The following is a 12,950-nucleotide window of genomic DNA, read 5'->3' as shown; positions in this document are numbered from 1 at the left end:
GTCGCGACGTCACTTCCTGTTCCGGGAGCGCGGGACGTTTGAACGGATTCAGCTTTCTGTAGAGTTCAGCGATTTATAGGAAGTTTCAACAGCGCGGAATCCAAAAAGAAAGCCGCGACCTGGGAGAGGGGTCCGCGTTATGTAACCCGGTGCGGTACCGCAGCCATACACAGTCATCGTGTCACCGGGGAAGATACCTGGAGCCGCAACCATGTCTGATCTGAAGAAGAGGGGCGGCAGCCGAGGGACGGTCACCTGGGGGAAGGACAGTGAGTACTGTACTGTCGCCCTGTACTGCAATGTCCGCCGTAGAGGCTGCACCCAGGGCTGGAGGGAATACTCCCCCCGGCCCAAGATGCAGCCTCCTCTGGCCTGAGCTGTGCTGTCATCGTCATCGTCCCCCACCACTGGCCCAAGCCGCGTCGCCATCCCCCCATCTGGCCTGAGCTGCGCTGTCAGTCGTCATCTCCCCCTCCTTGGCCCGAGCCGCGTCGTTCTCATCCCCCCTCTGGCCCGAGCCGCGTCGTCATCAACCCCCTCCGATATGAGCTGCGTCGGCGTCATCTCCCCCTCATTGGCCCGAGCTGCGTCGTTGTCATCCCCCCTCTGGCCAGACCCGCGTCGTCATCAACACCCCCGACATGAGCCACATTGGCGTCATCTCCCCCTCCTTGGCCCGAGCCGCGTCGTTCTCATCCCCCCTCTGGCCCGAGCCGCGTCGTCATCAACCCCCTCCGATATGAGCTGCGTCGGCGTCATCTCCCCCTCATTGGCCCGAGCTGCGTCGTTGTCATCCCCCCTCTGGCCAGACCCGCGTCGTCATCAACACCCCCGACATGAGCCACATTGGCGTCATCTCCCCCTCCTTGGCCCGAGCCGCGTTGTTCTCATCCCCCCTCTGGCCCGAGCCGCGTCGTCATCAACCCCCTCCGATATGAGCTGCGTCGGCGTCATCTCCCCCTCATTGGCCCGAGCTGCGTCGTTGTCATCCCCCCTCTGGCCAGACCCGCGTCGTCATCAACACCCCCGACATGAGCCACATTGGCGTCATCTCCCCCTCCTTGGCCTGAGCCGCGTCGTTGTCTTCCCCCCCTCTGGCCCGAGCCTCGTCGTTGTCTCCCCCCCCCCCCCCCCCCCTCTGGCCCGAGCCTCGTCGTTGTCTTCCCCCCCCTCTGGCCCGAGCCTCGTCGTTGTCTTCCCCCCCCTCTGGCCCGAGCCTCGTCGTTGTCTTCCCCCCTCTGGCTCGAGCCGCGTCGTTGTCTTCCCCCCCTCTGGCCCGAGCCGCGTCGTTGTCTTCCCCCCCTCTGGCCCGAGCCGCGTCGTTGTCTTCCCCCCCTCTGGCTCGAGCCGCGTCGTTGTCTTCCCCCCCTCTGGCTCGAGCCGCGTCGTTGTCTTCCCCCCCTCTGGCTCGAGCCGCGTCGTTGTCATCCCCCCCTCTGGCTCGAGCCGCGTCGTTGTCATTCCCCCCCCTCTGGCTCGAGCCGTGTCGTTGTCATCCCCCCCTCTGGCTCGAGCCGCGTCTTTGTCATCCCCCCCTCTGGCTCGAGCCGCGTCGTTGTCATCCCCCCCTCTGGCTCGAGCCGCGTCGTTGTCATCCCCCCCTCTGGCTCGAGCCGCGTCGTTGTCATCCCCCCCTCTGGCTCGAGCCGCGTCGTTGTCATCCCCCCCTCTGGCTCGAGCCGCGTCGTTGTCATCCCCCCCTCTGGCTCGAGCCGCGTCGTTGTCATCCCCCCCCTCTGGCTCGAGCCGCGTCGTTGTCATCCCCCCCCTCTGGCTCGAGCCGCGTCGTTGTCATCCCCCCCTCTGGCTCGAGCCGCGTCGTTGTCATCCCCCCCCTCTGGCTCGAGCCGCGTCGTTGTCATCCCCCCCCTCTGGCTCGAGCCGCGTCGTTGTCATCCCCCCCCTCTGGCTCGAGCCGCGTCGTTGTCATCCCCCTCTCTGGCTCGAGCCGCGTCGTTGTCATCCCCCCCTCTGGCTCGAGCCGCGTCGCTGTCATCCCCCCCCTCTGGCCCGAGCCGCGTCGTCATCAACCTCCCCCCCCCCCAAACAGGAGACTCGTCGGCGTCATCTCCCCCTCCTTGGCCCGAGCCGCGTCGTTGTCATCCGCCCTCTGGCCCAAGCCGCGTCGTCATCAACCTCTCTCCCCCCCCCCCCCAACATGAGACTCGTCGGCGTCATCTCCCCCACCTTGGCCCGAGCCGCGTCGTTGTCATCCCCCCTCTGGCCCGAGCCGCGTCGTCATCAACCTCATTGGACCGAGCCGCGTCGTTGTCATCCCCCCTCTGGCCCGAGCCGCGTTGTCATCAACCTCCCCCCGACACGAGCCGCGTCGGCGTCATCTCCCCCTCATTGGCCCGAGCTGCGTTGTTGTCAACCCCCCTCTGGCCCGAGCCGCTTCGTCATCAACCCCTCCCCCCCCGACATGAGCCGCATCGCTGTCACCCCCCTCTGGCCCGAGCCGCGTCGCTGTCATCCTCCCCTCTGGCCCGAGCCGCGTCGTCATCAACCCCCCCCCCCCCCCCAAACAGGAGACTCGTCGGCGTCATCTCCCCCTCCTTGGCCCGAGCCGCGTCGTTGTCATCCGCCCTCTGGCCCAAGCCGCGTCGTCATCAACCTCTCTCCCCCCCCCCCCCCCCCAACATGAGACTCATCGGCGTCATCTCCCCCACCTTGGCCCGAGCTGCGTCGTTGTCATCCCCCCTCTGGCCCGAGCCGCGTCGTCATCAACCTCATTGGACCGAGCCGCGTCGTTGTCATCCCCCCTCTGGCCCGAGCCGCGTTGTCATCAACCTCCCCCCGACACGAGCCGCGTCGGCGTCATCTCCCCCTCATTGGCCCGAGCTGCGTTGTTGTCAACCCCCCTCTGGCCCGAGCCGCTTCGTCATCAACCCCTCCCCCCGACATGAGCCGCATCGGCGTCACCTCCCCCTCCTTGACCCGAGCCGCGTCGTTATCCCCCCTCTGGCTCGAGCTGCGTCGTCATCAACCCCACCCCCCTCCGACATGAGCCGCATTGGCGTCATCTCTCTCTCATTGGCCCGAGCTGCGTTGTCGTCCCCCCCCCCCCTCTGGCCTGAGCCACGTCGCCGTCCCCCCCCCCCCCCCCGGCCCGAGCTGCGTCGTTGTCACCCCCCAGACTATCCTACCCACATATCTTGGGTACCAAGAAAGAGGAAAAACCTGACCCCGTGCCCTAGAGTAGGTCAGGGGTCTTTAATGTTCCTTCTTTTCCCCCTGCAGGTATCACTCCTCCTGCCAGAAGATCCCAGAGAAATTCTGCACCTCTCAACAAATCTGCAGATGCCCCGGTAAGTTAAAGGCAAAGACCTGTCACAAATGTTGGGTATGGGCTACACCAGCAGATCACTGAGAGTCCTTAAAGGGAACCTGTCACCTCTTTTCTGGCCTACCAGCCAAAAATATCAGTTAATTGTCAGCTATACATACCACAACTAGTTCTGAAACCCCCTGACTCCCCATTTTGCTAGAGACTACCAGAGGTTAATATGCAGGTGGCTGCACATGCCCAAATTGGGATTACGGCTCAATGATGCGCTGAGATCTTGATCTGCAAGAGCGGCGCTGTTTTTCTGGAGACTGTAAGGTTACCACCTCTGCTGGGACACCCCCCTCCTCCCAGTCCAGGTCCCGCAGCATATCCACACTACTGCTGCTACCGGCTTCCTGCTGCTGCACTCTGCTCCTGTCTCCCGCAATCCCACTCCGCCGCCGCCCAGGTAAGGCTACATTCGAACCCCCATTTGCTTCAGAGTTTTTGGGGAAAAAAGTGCATCTTATGGTCTAAACAATACAGTAATTTTATTGGAAAAGATTCAGATCTAGGCTGCATTTATACATCTGTGTGACATGTCATAGTGCTATCCATTTTTTTTTTTTTTCCTCAGACCCCACATGGACCCATAGTTTCATTGATCAAAAAAAAATCATTTAAAAAAAAACAAAAAAAACAAAAGAAAATGAGTCAGTGAGACTCGGAGCTCGTCCTATTCTTATCTGATTCGGCTGTGAATGTAGCTTAACCTGTATTTTTTATGTTTTCGAATCCCAACCCCTTTGTATACTTAGGAGTCCAGTGGGCGGTCCTACTCGTGTGATCGCCATCCTTCCCTTTAGGTCTGTGCGTAAAGACAGTTATTAATCGCGCTGGTGTACAGAAGGCAGTGAGAATAATAGTTCTCCCATCTTACATGCTCTTTATTCCAGATGGCTGCACCAGTAATGAAGCGATCCATCACCGTGAAAAAATTCCTCCCTCGCAAAACACTGGTAAGTTCATTCATTTACTTTTTACCTCACACCATAATTGTGTTTCTGCACTAATTTCCCCCATGACATGAAAATATTTATTTTCCAAAATAAGAGAGTACTAACTTGGCCCGTGCATAATTTTCGCACATTGGCGTCGGGGCACAGGCAATTTTCAGAAAAAGCAAGCTGGTGAAATGTAAATGTATTTCATGAGCTGCTGGACACAGACAGGTATTTATATATGTAAAGATTGGTAATACAATAAATTGGTTTGATAAGTAGAGGCCAAAAAATGTCTTCGGTTGAGGTGCCATCTGCAGGTCATTGTGTCTTTCTGCAGGTTTATGAAAATGAATGTTTAAACTTTATTATGTGATCAAATCGTGGATGTTTGGTTTGTTTGGCTGTTTTCTTGTTGAAGGGAGCAAGTTTACCTTTCAAATGGTATATCGTGTGTGTGTGTGGGGGGGGGGGGGGGGCGGCGAAGTAATCAGCGAAAAAGCCGTGCATGTATACAAATGTGTATGCATATGTGACTCACCTGCAGTGAAGTGTGCAATCCTCCAATGTGCCTGAAATAGGCTGGGCAAGCACTTGAGCAAACTGGAAAGACCTCATGGCAAATGTTTGGATTCGTTTGTAATGTCTGTAAGCAGCTTTGTGGTAGTGTGCTTTGGGGTACTAGGGTGCCACCTGCAGGTCATTTTTCCTTACTGCAGGTTTGTGAAAATTAATGTTTAAACTGTATTTTGTGATCAAATCGTGGATGTGTGGTTTGTTTGGCTATTTTCTTGCTGAAGAGAGCAAGTTGACCTTTCAAATGGTGTTTGATTTGTGTTTGTGGGTGGAGTATGAACGGGGATACAAAGGAATCACCGAAAAACAGTGTTTAGAAATAACAGAATAGATAATCTATGTGCAGATCTGTTCTCAAATTTCCACTTGGCGTCAGATATCCTGAAATAACCAACCATAGAAAAAAAAAATAACTTGGGCTTTGTTTCCGCTATATGTTTGTGAGCGACACTGTATCGAATTAATGTTATGAGAAATTGGAGTCCTTAGTAAAATTTACCGAAAGGCAAGGACAGACATCTGGAAATAAATTACTCTACCCAAAAGTAAAGTGAAAGGGATTGGCCACTTAACCTTTAGAAAAAAAATCTGGGAGACATGATTTTGTGGCATCTACGAATATGAGATGTGACAAGACCTGCTTATCATTCTCCTTTAAGGTAGTGTGCCCACATTGAGGATTGTATGCGTTTTGCCGCGTTTTTTTGCCATGAAAACGCATACAGAACACACCCCATACATTCCTATGGCATTCCGCACATGCTGTGCTAATGCTGCGTTTTTTTCCGCGGCAGAATCGCATAGCGGAAAAAAATGCAGCAGGCTCATTTTTGCAGAATTGCCGCGATTCCGCACACATAGGAATGCATGAGATCCGCTTACTTTCCGCATGTGGCTGTGCCCACCATGCGCAAAGTGAGCGGATCATGTGTGGATGGTACCCACGGTCAAGGAGATTCTTCTCCAGGCCCTGGGTACCATATCCCTGTAAAAAATAGGATTAAAATAAAAAATCGGCTTATACTCACCTTCCGGCGTCCTGCGCAGTCTTACCGATGCTCCCGCCAACTCCCGTTCCCAGAGATGCCTTGCGGCAAGGACCTGTGATGACGTAGCGGTCTCAGTATCAAGAGACCGCTACGTCATCAAAGGTCAGTGTCGCAAGGCATCTCTGGGAACGGGAGCATCGCTAAGGCCTGGGGATGCTGCGGTGGACGCCGGAAGGTGAGAATATCACCATTTTTTTTATTTTTAACATTCTATCTTTTACTGCTGATGCTGCATAGGCGGCCTCAATAGTTAAAAGTTGGTCACACTCATCAATCACTATGTTTGACAAGTGTGACCAACCTATCACATTCCAAGCGACGCTTCAATTCGCTTGGAATACACTTGAATTCCGCACGCGAAAATCGCGTGAAAAACCCTTGTTTTCCGCTGGAAAAACGCATGCGAATTCCATGCATTTTTCCCGCGGCGGGAGTTGCAGAAATGCTGCGGAAATTTCCGCAGCATCTCTGCAATGTGGGTACGTAGCCTAAAGGGAACCTGCCATCTGGTTCATACTGGTGGAACTGTGGTGACCACAATCGGGTATGTTTCAGAGTCCATATACTTTAAAGATCCAACTATGGAATGGATCAGACTAGTCCGGTGCACCCCCAGACGGCTTTTCTATGTGCCATTGATGGTGACTGGCTGCTCTCCAAATCTTACTCATCTCTAGAAGTGCCTTCAAGAGCCAGATGGGGGCGACACCAGACTAGTCTTGTTTATTGCTTTGGTCCTCAGCCATATTTTCTTTCTATATTTTCTCTGAAACGCTGGAGAATTTCCCCACAAAATATACCCGGCTGCAATCATGCAATCAATCATGCAGCAGAGCGCTGATTCCTGCTGCCCGCTGTTTAGGTGGTATGAATCTCATTAATTGAAAAACAGTTTTCCAATATGAAGTTTTTCAATAGGAAGAGTCCTATTGACAGGTCTGATCACATGCTCCTCCATCAGCGGACAGGAGCGCAGCGCGGTTTGTGATGAAGGCTGTGTTAACAAGTGCAGGAGGAGAACATATAATACTAATCAGCACCACCAAATCATGTTCCCCAACAAATAATGTGGCTAACCCCTTTAAGGTGACATACATGTGAGATGGCTATATGCCACTGCTATCTCTCCAGACTACTAAAGGGATGTAAACTGAATCATTTAGGTAGGTAGAAGAGAGAAGCCAGTATCTGACATGTCAAAATCAATAACTGAGAAAGGGTCAGGCCTACTGAAATCCAACATGTCCGATTCTGCTTTCCCCAATGTCTGTCACTGCAGGACAGTTGGGCTGGCCCCATACCCTATATTGGTCCACCAGCACCTATAGAATCAGCAAACATTGATATGTTTATGGACAGCTTTAGAAGATCTCTCAGCATTATGGAATAGTCCTTTTACTAGGGTAGATCAACAGCTTCTAGGTAAGGACCCTCTTACATGGGCCGATGCAAATTGCAGGGGGGGGGGGATGATCGTTAATACAATTGTTTGGTTCCCATATTGTTTGCATATTGTCTGCAGCACATCTACAGTTTCCACGGGGGAATGTGCTGCCAACAATCAGTTTTTAGGCACTTAAAAGATGCAGCCTAATTGAGAGCTTTTTCTCAGCAGTGGGCATTTGCTTAAGGCGCTCATTTACACACTGATGTAGGGTCTTGTCATCGGTGTAATGGTAAAATGGGACCAATATCAAAACCATCTCTTGAGTGGGGATGTGTCATCCTCCTATTAAATATGGCTTCATCATAAATTGAAATGTAAAAAAGAACTAACACTCCATCTGACCCTTGTTGCTTTATGATCTCCTGCTGTGAACAGGTAATTGAAGTATGTTATCTGATGGAGAGCAGACACAAAGTCTACAAGAGGCTGGGAGGAGTTACTTTTTTCGCACATGAAAATAAGTTTCAGCTCTTCAAAGCTACATTTGGCCAATAATGTCAGACAGGAAGGCACTTTTTCCAGTTATGAATATTTTTATTTTTTTTGTTCTGTGACTGCCATACGCCATATAGTTGTGGGAGACTTTGGTGAACGTAATGCAGTTACTTACGGTATTGGGCAGCCTGCGCATAAGCTCCAAATTAACATCTGCTCAATGGATCACACATATCCCATGTTTCCTATCTATAGAGAACTAAGATCAAGATCATTAACATCTCCTGCCTGGGTCCTCTACACTACACCACAAACAGCGCTAGCTGCCCCACGCTTCCAGCTCATCTTAGGACCTCTGCCTGGTCCCTGCCAGACCGGACTTCTACATATGGCACTTTAGCCCCTCCTGCACATTCATACTGCCGTGATTGCTTCTTTTTCTCTTGTGCTTTAAGTGAGGTTTGAAAAAGACCCGACATAAGGTCGAAACGTTACCTCAACGCACTATTCCCCTGTGGTGTCTTCAATAATAAAAAAAAAAATTTTTGCATTGAAAATCAAAATTTCCCAGCGTGCAGCTGTTTTCTCTTCACTGGGTCCTCCAGGGGGGCAGACATCCTGAAAGTTCGGGATCTCATAATTTTTGGGACTGGAGCCTCTTCTCTTTGATCAGCCTCCTCTAAGCTCACCAAGTGGAGGTATGTGGCAGTGAATATTATCTAATAAATGTTCAGCCCTGAAAGATAAATCTTGCTGTAGGACTGCACCATTTACCAATCAGAACACCCCTTTTGCTAAGATCTGCGTCGTTTACATGACCTTTTCTTTTGTTTATCTTTTTTTGTTTTATGTGATTATATATGCTGCATTGCTTTGTCTATTTTTTTTAAAGGGAATCTGTCACCCCTTTTTTTGGACTATGAGCTGCTGGCATTGACATCAGGGGCTTATCTACAGCATTCTGTAATGCTGTAGATAAGCCCCCGATGTAACCTGAAAGATAAGATAAAAAAGAGTTAGATTATACTCAGCCCGGCGTCTGGTCCGATGGGTGTTGCCGTCCAGTGCCTCCCTTCTTCATACGATGCCGTCCTCTTATTCCCTTCTTGTCGCTGCTACGGCGCAGGCGCACTGCTCTGCCCTGTTGAGGGCAGAGCAGAATACTGCAGTGCGCAGGCGCCAGACCTCTCCCGACGCCTGCACACTGCTGGACTCTGCTCTGCCCTCAACAAGGCAGAGCAGTGCGCCTGCGCCGTAGCCACGACAGGAAGGGAAGAAGAGGACTGCATCGTATGAAGATGGAAGGCGACAACCATCGGACCGGATGTCGGGGTGAGTATAATCTAACTTGACGGTGTCTGTACCAGAGTGTATGTATCTTTATTTGATGGCTACCTCTTTCTTTTCCAGGCTGCACTTGTTTCTGCTGAATCTCTGCCTATTGCTGCATCCACAGTAGAACAACCCAGACCTTCCTCCGGTTCTGCTCGATCCAGCGTTGTACAGGCTGCACCACAGTCCACCCCAAAAGTAAGGATTTCAAGAAAGCCTGAAAAAGGCTGGTCTTACATGTCTGAATATTGACGACATTGCTCGGACCGGCTGCTATTCCACGGACTCAAACTGAACACCTACTCGGACCGTGAATGTCAGACCGGTGAAACCGCCTAATGCTTACAGATATTTGCTTCACTGCCGTCATGTGTGTGCGCTCTCCTAGGCTGAATGGAGCCACATCACTACTATAGCGCTAGCACTATATAACGCTACCTAACTTAGAGTAACTGCCAATTGCTTTTCATAAATTAATAGTACACATGAAAATAAGAAACTTTTGTAATATATCTTAGCAGAGAAATCTGCTTGTTTTTCCATCAAGCCTGATCTTTTACAATCAAAATTCTCAATTCATGGTCCAAATCTGTCCTCACTGAAGACAGACTTTGCAATCATTGAGATAGATGACAGTTGGTGAACTTGCAGCGGAATGTCTGTCTGCCTCTAGCTCCTCCCCTCTACATAGCATTTTAAAAGCACCAACTATCATCTTCTATCTCAACAATGTGAAAGTCTGTCTTCACTGAACACAGACTGTACAGGTTTTACCCATGAATTGAGAGTGAAAGATCAGTCCGAGAGGAGAAATCAGAGGAATCGGCTTCTAAGATATATTACAAAGATTCCTATTTTCACATAAACCAATCATTTATGAAATAGCAATTAAAACAACGATTTTTATTTAAGTCTGTTAAATTAATTGGCCCAGGACTTGGCAGATTTTTACGAAGTTTCTTTTCAATTTTAGGTGTCAAATGCTGCAGCAGCCCCAAGGAGAAGCACAAGGGTGAGTCCAGCGGCCGTGCATTAAAGTCACTATTATGCCGCTGTCTGGGTTTTGTTGGACCTGTCCTAATGTTTTCTTGGCTTACAGATGTGAAAGCAGTTCTTTGAAATTAAACAAAATAAGACAATAAAAATATATGGCCGTTAGTGTAAAAAATAAATAATAAAAAAAAAGGACGTGGCACTCTTATGTTTAAAAGGAACCTGTCGGCAAAAAAAAGTATTTACCTGCAGACAGAGTGGTAATCTTCAGGTAGAAAATTAAATATTATTCTCCTGGGAGCCGCTCGCTTCGAGTCATCGGGGCGGTGCAGGGAGCAGTTACCGATCACTACATAGTGAGCGCCCGGCACATTGATTGACAGCCGGCTCTGTAGCTTGTGTATGCGCAGCGTAGACTGTCAGTGTCACAGAGTGATTATAGTGCGCTCATAGTAGAGGGAGCGATGACTTAGGGCCCCGTCACACATAGCGACTCACCAGCGATCCCGACAACGATATGAACTTGTCAGGATCGCTGGTGTGTCGCTACATGATCGCTGGTGAGCTGCCAAACAGACAGCTTCACCAGCGATCAGGACAGCGACACGCGGGTAACAAGCGAGGCACGTCACTTAGTTACCCGCTGTGTACCCTGGATACCAGCTCCCAGCGCGAGCACGCTTAGTTACCCACTGTGTACCTTAGTTACCAGCGCGCTGGTGCAGGGAGCTGGTAACCAAGGTACACATCGGGTTTCTAAGTGGCGCGTGGTGCTTAGAAACCTGATGTTTACCTTGGTTACCAGCTCACTGATCGCTGGTCTCCCACCTGCCACACGCAGTGATGCGTGCTGGCCAGCGGGAGACCAGCGATCAAAAAAATGTCCTGGCCATTCCAGGACGATCAGCGATACCTGGCAGGGGGGCCGGTTGCTGGTGTCACACACAGCGATCTCGATGGTGAGATCGCTGTTGCGTCACAAAACTTGTGACTCAGCAGCGATCTCGCTAGCAAGATCGCTGTGTGTGACGGGGGCTTAAGGTCGTCCGGCACCATCCTCATTTTCTCCTCGGAGCTGTACTTCCATTTAAACAAGACCAGGATAAAGTGCAGCCCACGGGCCACATCCAGCCCTCTGTCTGATCCAGTCCAGCCATCCGCGCCTCGATATCTCCTCCGAGGAAGGAGTCGCCCACTCCTTCCAGTAATTCTCGCGTGCGACTGAGACAGCAGATGCCATGACGTCGCTTCATCACGTCTGCTGTGCTGAGAGTCAGTGCAACAGAGACTGGAGCAGAGTGGCAGAGAAAGGGAGCGAGGTGGGGGCTCACAATGTATATTATAGGGGAATCATACTGTATATAAGGGGCTGCATGTTGGCACATATGGTATATATGTAGGAGACTATGTGGGGGCTTATACGGTATATTGGGAGCTCTATCTGTATATAGGGGGCTGTGTATTGGGCTCATACGGTATATAGGGAAGCTGTGCAGGCACTCAGTATATGGGATGCGGTGTATGGGCTCATACGCTTTATAGGGGCTTTATGGGGGGTGGTAGAAAGTGGGTGGCGGCATAATTAATTCTGCTCAATATTTAGTAACACAGGTAATAATATAACAAAATTATAATTAATATTGATCAGAATTAATTTCCGTCTATTGGTTCGACCGCGGCACGCGCACACACACACCTGTAACGGTCTCTCATATAGCCCCCCAGGGAAATTGATTGCCCACCCCTGATTTTGATTGCACACAGCTGGAAATATTTCAAGCAAATTACCACTATGTCTGCAGGTATATTCACTTTTAATTTTTGGGGGTGTTTGCTGACAGGTTCCTTTTCAAAGTGTCCCTTTGCATGGGCCAATGTTTCTAGCTTCTACCAAACCAAACCTGCCCGCTTATGTGAAGGATCCAGCAGCTCGATGACTGGGATCTAAACTATTTGACTAGATGTGCTTTCTGCAATCATGCTCCATTCTGGACTTTCAGATCATGCCATCACTTCTATGTTCTAACAACTTGTTATTCCCTTACAGGTTTCTCCACACATCGGGAAAGAGAATACAGTACTTGACAAGTCCCAAAATATTACTAAAAGTGTCTCTGACCAATCCACAGTCTCCAAAATAGACGTCCTGTCTCCTATTCTTCTGAACATCCCCCAGTCGCCCACCTCTGACGACCGGCGGGAGGTGATGTCTCAGAAGGTCCGGCGCTCCTACAGCAGGTTGGACATGTCTATGAGCGGCAGCTCATTTCTGTACAGTCCCACCAAACACTCGGATTCATCTGACACCTCCACCCCAAACCTAGCATCTAAACCGGGGCGGAAGTCACTTTTTGGATTTGCTAAACTGAACACAGAAGATGATGTGGAGATCAAGAAAGACAGTGAGCGATTGAAACAGACATTTAATGAGAGCTCAATGGGGGCCTCCATGCGGCAGTCTGCAGATGAGCCGGATATGAACATCCCAGGGGTGGCTCTTGCCAAGCAGAAGAGGAGAAAACGCAAAGTTCCACAAATTGAGGTAGGAGTGGCAAACTTGGATTTATTTATTTTTTTCTGGGTGGGGTGGGATCCATTGTTAGACATGATCTATAGGAAACCACTTGGTCTTTCCATGAATATCAACAGAACGGTATAAAAGGGAATCTGGTGTCACCTGCCCAAACTGTTCCTAACAAGTTTTTGTTTTTTTTTGTTTGTGTTTTTAAACTACCTTATTTTTTGGACTACTAGAAGATGAACCTTTTATTATGAGGTCTGGACAACAAAAAAAGGGAGAGGAATCAGTAATTAAAACTTTTTTTTGTGGTCTGAGGAAGCTGAGGGGT

The 12,950-nt window shown here is 50.5% G+C and overlaps 1 protein-coding gene across 1 annotated transcript in view; it reads left to right on the top strand.

Moving 5' to 3' along the window:
* Positions 1-2: 2 nt before the first annotated feature.
* Positions 3-12,950, top strand: part of CDCA5 (cell division cycle associated 5) — a 30,240-nt gene continuing 17,292 nt past the window's right edge. The window contains exons 1-6 of the mRNA XM_073554450.1: positions 3-269; positions 3,241-3,308; positions 4,225-4,287; positions 9,187-9,306; positions 10,082-10,120; positions 12,149-12,643. Coding sequence (XP_073410551.1) covers positions 212-269; positions 3,241-3,308; positions 4,225-4,287; positions 9,187-9,306; positions 10,082-10,120; positions 12,149-12,643 — 843 coding nt within the window. The 5' untranslated portion in view covers positions 3-211. The remainder of the gene's footprint in view (positions 270-3,240; positions 3,309-4,224; positions 4,288-9,186; positions 9,307-10,081; positions 10,121-12,148; positions 12,644-12,950) is intronic.

This window comes from Dendrobates tinctorius, unplaced genomic scaffold, assembly GCF_039654945.1.
Source record: "Dendrobates tinctorius isolate UK_male_01 unplaced genomic scaffold, ASM3965494v1 ptg000211l, whole genome shotgun sequence".
Classification (NCBI taxonomy): domain Eukaryota; kingdom Metazoa; phylum Chordata; class Amphibia; order Anura; family Dendrobatidae; genus Dendrobates; species Dendrobates tinctorius.
This window is presented reverse-complemented; position numbering and strand designations above follow the sequence as displayed.